General features: G+C 41.3%; 1 protein-coding gene across 6 annotated transcripts in view; it reads left to right on the forward strand.

Annotated features, from left to right (window-relative positions):
* LOC311055936 (uncharacterized protein) overlaps positions 1 to 9,334 on the forward strand; it is a 35,759-nt gene extending 26,425 nt beyond the window's left edge. For all 6 annotated transcript variants that reach the window (XM_084072211.1, XM_084072212.1, XM_084072213.1 and 3 more), the window contains 5 exons: positions 114 to 184; positions 1,383 to 1,445; positions 3,237 to 3,335; positions 4,782 to 4,879; positions 6,366 to 9,334. In XM_084072211.1, coding sequence (XP_083928337.1) covers positions 114 to 184; positions 1,383 to 1,445; positions 3,237 to 3,335; positions 4,782 to 4,879; positions 6,366 to 6,380 — 346 coding nt within the window. In that variant the 3' untranslated portion in view covers positions 6,381 to 9,334. The remainder of the gene's footprint in view (positions 1 to 113; positions 185 to 1,382; positions 1,446 to 3,236; positions 3,336 to 4,781; positions 4,880 to 6,365) is intronic.
* The last annotated feature ends 705 nt before the right edge of the window (positions 9,335 to 10,039 follow it).

A 10,039-nucleotide genomic window follows, 5' to 3' on the forward strand; every position in this document is an offset into this window, starting at 1 on the left:
CTTCATATCCATATGAGTCAATTCGCGTGTGTCTGTGTGTGTGTGTGTCTGTGTGTGTGCGCGTGTGCGTGTGCGTGTGCGTGTGTGTGTGTGTGCGCATGTGTGTTTTGTAGGAAGGTGCTGCCTGACAAACCAGCTGAAATCCATCAGTCCCGTTCCAGTCTGGCCTCGACGCACAGTTCAGGTACACTCTAAAACAGGAGTCTTCAACAGGGGGTCCGGGACCCCTAGGGGGTCCTCAGAGTTACTACAGGGGGGCCGCCAAATCTTTGTGAGATATGATATTTTATTTTACCGTAACCACTTGAACCCTAGCATCCCTTTTCTGAGGAGAACTTTAGCCAAAAATAGCCGATCTACAAGCTCACAACGCCTCGCGCTGCGAGGCGTTGTGAGCTTGTAGCCTCACTATGTAACTTTTTTAATGACCAATATGTCATTTTGTCCAATCGACAGTATGTTAATACAATAGAACTTCCACAATTGGGGTGGTTGTGTTTTGTCTCCCTGCTCTTCTATTGAGACATTTAGATAAAGGTCATGTCTCACCTAGAGACGGGATCTGACACGAATTGTGACCTGATGGTCAAGATTCAATTTATCCCCTGAGCAAGCAGGCAGGCTCTAAAATCTCAGCACTCTCAAAAACCGGGTTCAAATCTGGGACAGAAGGTGAAGGTTACGTAGTGCCGCTTTAATCTAACGCTTATGGGTCTATAGACCCCCCCAAAAAAGCCTTTTGTGATGATGAACGCTGCAGATTCAATCACAGCTTTCAAAAAGAATAACAAGTTGGAATTTGTAGTAAAAAATACTACATTTAAAGGAGAAGTTCACCCAAAACATTACTTATTTTCTATCAATTACACACCCCATTGAATTCATGGAGATTGTTTTGTTTTTGTCGCATTACAAGTCAATCATTTAAGACTGGCGGTCTCTAGCGGATCTACAAGCCGGCGGTCTCTAGCAGATCTACAAGCCGGCGGTCAAAATAGCAGATCTACAAGCCGGCGGTCTCTAGCAGATCTAAAAGCCGCCGGTCTCTAGCAGATCTACAAGCCGGCGGTCAAAATAGCAGATCTACAAGCTCATAGCATGGCGAGCTTGTAGATCTGCTATTTTTGAATAGCCAAAGAAATCTAAAATGACACAGATACGCTCCTGGGTTAAAATACCATCAGGGTTAGTAGAGCACCTTGGTAGTAGCATCCTCTGCCCCCCAACTCTCCATCATTTAGCTGGGGACCACCTGGAACCCCCTCAAGGACCACTGGTTGAGAACCACTGCTTTTAGCATAACCTTTTGACTGTACCTGTACTGTTAATAATATTGTTAACAAAGTAGTCAATCGATCCAAACTGCTGTTGTTTCTCCACAGTGGATGTAGAGCCCGCCTACGTCAACGTCGATCCAAACGAGAAGGTGCCCAGATGTGGCTCAGGTAAGACGCCCGTGAAGTTTACCTGCACTAGGCTCTATGCACAGCAGCCATATTGTGAAGACACTCACAGGTGTTACCAATGATACTAATGAAGGCTCTGTTCCATTTAGTGTAGCACAGTGGTTCTCAAATGTTTCAATTTCCACGACCTCCGTAACTCTGAGAGTGTACAAATGGAACCAAATGGACCCGTAAGGGGCCATTTGGAAACCCCTTAAGGAACTATGGGAGGGTACCTGGGCCCAAATTTTTGTCCCACTGGTGTAGCAGTGTTTCCAGTGAGTCAAACATGCGTAATATCAGCACCCTGACTCTGTTTGACCAGAATGGAACAGAGCCTTCATTAAGCCTTCATCACAGATAAATACATTGTCTTTTTTAAATTGTTCGACATTTGCAACGTATTGTGAGCTTGTAGATCTACTGTAACCCTATAGGATAGGGTTAAAGTGTCTGGTTTTGATGCTATATTAGCAAGTTTTGCTGGGGACCCCCTGGAAACCCCTCAAGGACCTCACTTTGAGAACCACTGATGTATGGCATGTCTCTCCTCTCTCTCTTTCGGTCCTGGGTTTCCTGTCTAACCCCACGTTTCCTGAAAGACACTGCAGCTTCTCATAATTTGCTTCTCCCTAATTTGGGCATGTTATTATACAGTCGACCACCAGGGGTCTTCAACAGGGCGTCCGGGACCCCTAGGGCAGGGGTGGGAAACTTTGATGATGGAGATGGTTACTGTAATATTTCCACACTCACTCCAGAGGGCCACATTGCATATATACTGTCGGGCAGACACCTCTTATCTCTGTATTTTAACTTTTTTTTCGTAAATTAATGCCATACTTCGCCATTCTATGTCACACAAAAGTAGCAAAAATAGCAGATCTGCAAGCTCAAAACGCGTCGCAGTGCGACGCGTTTTAAGCTTGTAGATCTGCTATTTTTGATTTTTTGAATTGGAATCCTGTTTGTTTTTTTTGCAATTCTTTAGTTGGAATCCTGAAAAGTTTCATTTTTATTTAATTTCAAATGCATTTAGTTATACTTATGTTAACTCAAAAATACATTGGACATAAAAAAGACAATAGAATTTGAATACTAATCATTTTAAGCTACTAATGTAGACTGAAGTCATTAAAGCGGGTCATGTTTGGAATTGTAACAGCTGAAATCAATAATATATCAGTATTCCAATATTAACCTGCGTGCCGCAATAAGTTAAGGTGGGGGCCGCATGTGGCCCCCGGGCCACCAGTTGCCCATGTATGCCCTAGGGGGTCCTCAGAGTTACGGCCACATATTTGTGTGATAGGATAATTATTTTTGCATTAACCACTGTAGTAGGCTACTAACCACTATAGCATCCCTATTCTAAGGAGTACCTTAGCCAAAAATAGCAGATCTACAAGCTCACAACGCCTCGCGTTGCGAGGCGTTGTGAGCTTGCAGATCGGCTATTTTCGGCTAGAGGGAAAAAAGAGAAAACTAAGCATAGTGAAAGGTCAAGTTTTCTAAGTATTGATGGTTTAAGTGGTTAGATGTCTGAAAATACACATTAACATGAATCTAACATCTAACATCATCTACTGTATGGAATCTATGAAAAAGTTTAATCTGCAGCACAATCGTATACAATATTTAGTGGGGGGGTCCCTCTCTCTTTCTCAGATGGGGGGTCCTTGGCCCTAAAAACCTTTGAAGACCCCTGCGGTAGACAAACATGTTCAGAAATGTCTTTGTTTAGGTTATAGGATTTGATCATTGTCACTTTGTTCCTTTGCTGTTGGTCAGGTGATTATTTGAATGTGGACCCCCTGAATCCCCTGACCCCTCTGAACCCTCTGAAACCCCTGAAAGCCTGCGACCCCCGGGACCCCCGGAAGAGATCAGGTGAGTTGGGAACTCAGTCATTCACTGACCATAAGCCAGTGTTTATCTTTTTTTATTTTTTATTCCAAGGAGCCCCACTTTAGCATGCATTAGGCCATGGACCCCCATGAGAGCGTACAAATGGAACCAAAATGGCCCCAGGGGCCTTGTTTTTCCATTGTGGTCCATTGTACTCAATTCATCAGTAAGACATACAATACATACATATATAATGCCTGGTTGATCTCACAGAACACGATGAAATAGCACGGATTGACAATTCCGTAAATATATATATGGAGATCCCCATAAATGGAGACGATCGACCTACGAAGTCTGACAGCATAGAATCTCTAGAAAGGGAGATTCCTAACATAACTAGCTCTGACATCAGAGAATCCCTCCTGGAAACAACCAAAAAATCCTTGAGTTTGTGTAGGGTATCCTCGCGTCACCAGTCTTTCCACCTCGGAGGAAAGCCTGGTATGCGTTACTAAAGACCCATATGATCCGGTCTAGGCCACGCCTACTGAAAAAAAAGAAAGAAAAAATAATTCTCTTTCCGGATTGTCGCGATCCGGTTTTGCGGTGCCGCTTTGTTTTGGTTCCCCAATCCCTATTTAAATGGAATAGAATTTCCCTCTGGGATAATACGGATAATAAAGACGCTAAATAGTCTCCGGAAAGTACACTCACATTTATATTTAAAAAATAAGTAAACTACGCCGCATCAAGGATTTTATTAGGACGGACCTATTTTGGGTTGACGTCTTTCCGGATTGTCGCGATCCGGTCGCCTGATGACGCGCCTGGTGACGTAGGGCTACTTCTGCTCCTGACCGGATCATAGACCCGAAAAGCTTTGCTTCCCAGGCTAGTGTAGGGAGTCAACATCCTTAAAGGAGTAGTTCACCCCAAAAAATAGTGTATTTTCTATCATTAACACAGCATGAAGCCTTGAATTCGTCGCCTTCCTAAGCCAATAATTTGATGAACTGCGGGATGATGCTAGTGTCTCCGGTAGGAGACTCCCTAAGTTTCCTACCAGAGACTCCGCCGGTCATAAAGTTATTGGCTGGGGAATGCGACAAAAAACAAAAAAATCTCCATGAATTCAAGGCTTCATGGGGTGTGTTATTGATAGAGAATAAGTAATGTTTGGGGTGAACTACTCCTTTTTGGGTCCATTTGTACACTCTCTGAGTTATAGACCTGTAAGGATCCATTTGTAATTATATTGATTATATTCAAATGTCTTGCATTAGCTCAGAAAATGTCATTCAGGAGGGTTGATTCTGGGTTAGAGTATACCTACAATTTACCTTTGTGATGTGAACGCTAGGGGTGGCAATTGCCACCCCTGGCTGAGACCCCCAAATTACATAAATGATAATGTTTGTGTGTCATTGTCATGGAAAAGTTAGTGAACCCTACCTAACGCATCCCTATTCCAAACCTCTGTTCCAGGTGGGAAGGCTGATTACTGTAACGAACTTAGCGATAGCAGCGATGATGAAGATGATGACGACGATGACGACGACGGCAACTATGTCAATCAACCTGCGGTACGATCAAATACAAGCCCACACAAGTTTGGTTGCTGTCGGGCAAAAAAAAAACGTCTTCTGCACATATTTCAACTTTTTATGTTTGTTTTCGTGAATGAAAACCCTACTTCGCGGACCAACAGTGTCACGCTTAAAGGGAGAGTTCACCCCCCAATTTTTTTTCTAGCGATTAGTCACCCCATGGAGCACCGGCAGCGGTTCCGGTAGGAGACACAAAGAGTCTCCTTTGTTTATCCTACCGAAACCGCTGCCTACTGGTCCGCTGGTCATCAAATTATTGGCTTAGGAATACGACAAAAACAAAAAAAAATATCCATGAATTCAAGTCTCCATGGGGTGACTAATTGATAGATTTTTTTGGGTGAACTATCCCTTTAAGTATGAAAAATAGCAGATCTACAAGCTCACAATGTAGATCTGCTATTTTGGAAGTGGTTAAGTGTATCTGTGGGTTTTTATCAATATTCTTTTTTTTTGTAATTAAAGTATTTATTCACTTTTCAACAAATAAACATGACATAACATAACAGACAAAGACCAACAACACAACAGTACAAATAAATTAAACAACAACATAAAAAACATTAATAAAATATAACTAAAGCAGGCAGTCATAACTAAGCTAAGCGGACAACACCCCCTTTATTATCAGTTGTGATTATACATCAATTGTGATCTGTTTCAACACATGATCAATGATCAATGCAGCAAACCCTTTATGTACAAAAAGAAGAAATCCCATACTAGATGGAACTTCCCTTTGACATTGTTTTTTCTGGCAATCAGATATCAGTCATAAGTTGGGTCCAATCTGCCAGTCCTGGTGTACATGAGCTCTTCCAGTTTCTTAATATCATCCTAGCTGCAGTAATGAGCCCTGCAGTTATAAGTGCATGTTGACCTTTGCTGACTCCTTGTGGCAAGAGTGTGCTATCTCCAAGAAGACAGAACATTGGAGATTCGGGCAATGTTTGTCCCAACCAATCCCCCATTTTCTTCAGAACTTCTTTCCAAAAAGGTATTACCACAGGGCATTCCCAGAAGGCGTGTAAAAATGTTCCAGTTTCTCCTTTACACTTCCAACACCTTTTGTCTCTCGACCAAACCCATCCTAAAGAGCTTCACAGGAGTATAGTCAAATCCATGTATGATCTTGTACTGGGTAAATTTGCTTCGAATATCCCTAGTGGCCCATCCAACCTTGGAAACTATATTCAGCCATTCTCTTTGCTTATTTCACAGTCTAGATCTCTTTGCCATATTAATCTAAGATTCTCAGTCTTCGGTTTTTATCAATATTGAACCAATGAAAGGTTTTAACATGAGCTTGGTGACTAAATAATATCTACAATGGATCCAGTGGAATACCGGCAATTTTTTCTTTTTCATTTCTTGAAAAGTAACAGTTTTGGAGAAGGTTTCCGCCCAATAGCAACAATGTTCAACTTGCCTGGTGACCATCTCTCATATGTTTTGTTTACAGATTGACAGCAGGTAGCCAGCCTGTTGCATGATGGGACACAAACTGACTGCTTCGACTGATGGACATGTGGAGAGGGTAACAGGATAGGTGGGCACTAGGGATATCTGGGCACCGTGAGCCATAAACAAGAAGTTGATGGATCAAATGAAGTCTGATAATGACGTACCGTGCATGTTCACGTCATGTATACTTTACATTACTGAACTCATTCACTGCCAGAATAAATACATAAATGAATCATCCACTGCCAGCGATTTTTTGATTTTCTTACCTTTTCAAGTAGTCACAGAATATTCATCTCCAGTAAGATCGATCCTCTGATGGTTGCTAATCACAGGGTTTAACTGTGCTTCTGCGAAAATAAAATAAAAATGTCATCGCGACCCCCCGTTTGCTTGTTATAGGCGTTGAAAATAGCATGTCTCGCCAAAAATACATAGTAAAACACAGGAGGCGAGATACAGGCGATTTCCCAAAGACGTTGTGAATGGAGCAGTAAATCTAGGGATCACGCGTGATCTCCTGGTTCTGCGTGCATCTGGGGATGAAATGGTCGCTCATGTGGTAGCGAAGAGTGCTGTCTAGTGGAAACACCAAAAAAAGTTGTCAAAATCGTCCTCGGCAGTGTGGGCCTTTGGAAACAAAGTCCTCAAAATCGTACTTGGCAGTGAATGAGTTAAGACCATTTTTCAAATATTATTATTAATTTTTTTAACATTTTGGACAAAATAGCCAATTTTACATCGAGGTGCCCAGATGTCCCTAGTGCCCACCTATCCTGTATCCGTGGAGACTGTGACAGATCATTCTTAGTCTGGTTTTTGTTTTGTTTTCATACTTTTTTAACAAGTACTGATAATTAAGAATTAATTTCAAAAGGACAAAACCAAGCATCACCAAACCATTTTCTCGCTAGTTCCTCACTTTTCCACGTTATTTTTAGTTGCTCAACTTTTGTCGAGTGATTTCAGAGCCACGACCTGTGGCTTTAACTGTTGAGCCAATCAGAGTATTTTGGGGGCGGGGTTAAAGTTGACCCACAGAGTGGCCGGAAACATCAGTCACCGGAGATAGGTTAGGGAACATCTTCATAACATTGGTTAAATAATATTGTCCAAGATCGTCTAATAATTTCTAATTTCCTAAATTCTGTGTCTCAGAGGAGGGCTGTGGACAGTTCAGAAACCTGCCTGCCAATGACATCATTGGTAGGCAGGAAGAGAAAGGCAGTAGTGTCTATTAGCTGGGAATCCCCATTGATGATGATGGTATCGATATCGATGGCATCGGTGATGACGGTAGGTCGGTTTCTGGACTGTCTATAGCCGACCAATGTATAATGAGCATTAGTGAGGACCAGTTAAACAAAGATACGTTAGAAAATGGGTCCTTTAAGACTATGGGTCTATGGTTCCTCCTATGTGCAAGCTCACAACGCCTTGCAGGTATATTATAGGCTATTATTGATGTATGACATGTATGATGTATGTATAGTATGACAGAGAATAACTGAAGGAAACGTGAGGTTTCTATGGGGAACGTTTAAACAGTGTGCTTGTCTAAATGCTCTCACCTGAAGTGAGAAAATGAACAATATTCATGTTATTTTCTCTGTGAGATCCATGGCTGGATGTAGATAGGCCTCCATGTCGCCTTTGATTCTGTAGTGTGAAACTATATAAAACATTCCATATCTAACCCGTTCTCATCCCCTGCTCGTCATATCATATGTTGACACTTTGTTGGGGACCTTTATTGTCCCGGAACAAATATATGGAGATACAAAGTTTCTGCCCGACAGCAACGATATGATGAGTATAGGGAAGAGAAAAAGCATGTTGTAATTGTTGAGGAGGGAGACCACTGTATAATGCAAAAATAATTGTAATGCCTAATTGAATTCGCTTAAAACCTTACAAAACCTTAGGTTTTAAGCCAATTCTTTGTTTATTTGCCTAAACAAAAAGTTGTAAAATAGCTGTTTGAAGGCATTAATACATTTTTGCATTATACAGTGATTTCCTTCCTCTATTGTTTTTGCATTGGACTCTCTACTGTTTTGTCTGCCATGTTTTAATTGTCAACATTTTGACCATCAGTTGTCAATGCTATGAGTTGATTGTTTATTTCATGGCATATGGCTGTTTCTGTAAAGTTGACAGTACGTTATTTATAACATACTATATTTATAAAAACAGAGTCAGTGGACGTTCTCAGGGTGGGAAACCCACCTTGGGTGTGATGTACAAACAAAATGGCCGCCCTGTGAATATTGGTCAATGAGAACTTGGCCAACCCACAAGTCAACAAGTTGCTTTAAGTAATTCTTTTTTTTAACTGAGTGTATGCAGTGTGTGTATGTTTTTACGAGCAAAGATGCAGTGTGTGGTGTATGGTATTATGTAATTGCTTTTAATCTATGGATTTAAGTGTGTATCCTATGAATTTTAGTGACAATAGAATTAAGCATGTCTGTGCTTTTGTGGCTGACGAATCCTGAGAACATTTATTGTACACAGTATTGTATTTATGTGTTTTTATTTAGTTTGTCAACTTGAACAACACACACGCACACACACACACACACGCACACGCACACGCACACGCACACGCACACGCGCACACGCACACGCACACACACACGTGCCATTTCATTCCTTTGTTTATCAGTTGATCATCTTGTTTTTCATGTGGTTATTGTGGGTAGTGTTATAAATGTATAAAAGGCCTCCACAATGTCAGCTATGCTGTGGTCAGCTGAAAGTTAACACCGTTAGTGGGGCAGATAAGCTCATATACTGTATGGAAGGTATAGTGCATTTTATGAAAGAAGCATCTACCGTGTTTCTATATATTATCAAGTTTGTTTTCAGACGTGGAAGCATTTCTGAATTGACCTCTGAAACTTGTCAGAGGCTGTACACATTTCGGGCTGTCAAACCATGTTGGAAACCCCCATAGGGCCCATGTTAAACCCAGAAATGTTTTTTCCTGTAAACCTTTATGATTAAAATGTCATCCATAGGCTTGGCAGATGAGTTTAAGTTTGATTCCTAAAAGTTTTATGTTGGGCAATTTGAGTAATTAGCATAATCAGCAAATGAATCGCTTAATGAGCAAATTAACTGGAAATGGCTAACATTTTGCGTCCGCTTAACTTAGAAAGGTGACTTAAGAGTCAAAGTCCATGTTTGTGATGTCCAGAAATTCATCTATTATCATAGTGAAGTCATGCAACCTTTCCTCACCAGCATAATTAATGATGTAAACAATAGCAAAATCTGGAAATGGCTATATTATTGCTTTTAGTCAACATATCAAGGTTATTTTAGAGTCTAAATATGTTGATGCCCAAATCTCTTGCCATAACCAAATTATGCAACCTTTCCTCATTTGCTTAATTTGCATAAATATGTAATAATTAGGCCCAAACCAGGAAATCGTCATGTTTTAGCTTGTAGCCAATTTAGAAAGGTGCTCTTAGAGACACATCTATTTTTGAATGTCCATCTCTATGTCATGAAATGTATGATCCATTTGAGTGACTGGAAGTGCGATAAGTCTGTCATCATGCGGGGTGGCAGTGCCTCATGAGGTAGAGCGGCCGTCTTGGAATCCGAAGGTTCCAGGTTCCATCCCTGGCTCCTCCTGTCTTTGAGCAAGACACTGGGGTA

This window comes from Gymnoscopelus microlampas (genome assembly GCF_963454915.1).
Source record: "Gymnoscopelus microlampas genome assembly, chromosome: 11".
In the NCBI taxonomy this organism is placed as follows: domain Eukaryota; kingdom Metazoa; phylum Chordata; class Actinopteri; order Myctophiformes; family Myctophidae; genus Gymnoscopelus; species Gymnoscopelus microlampas.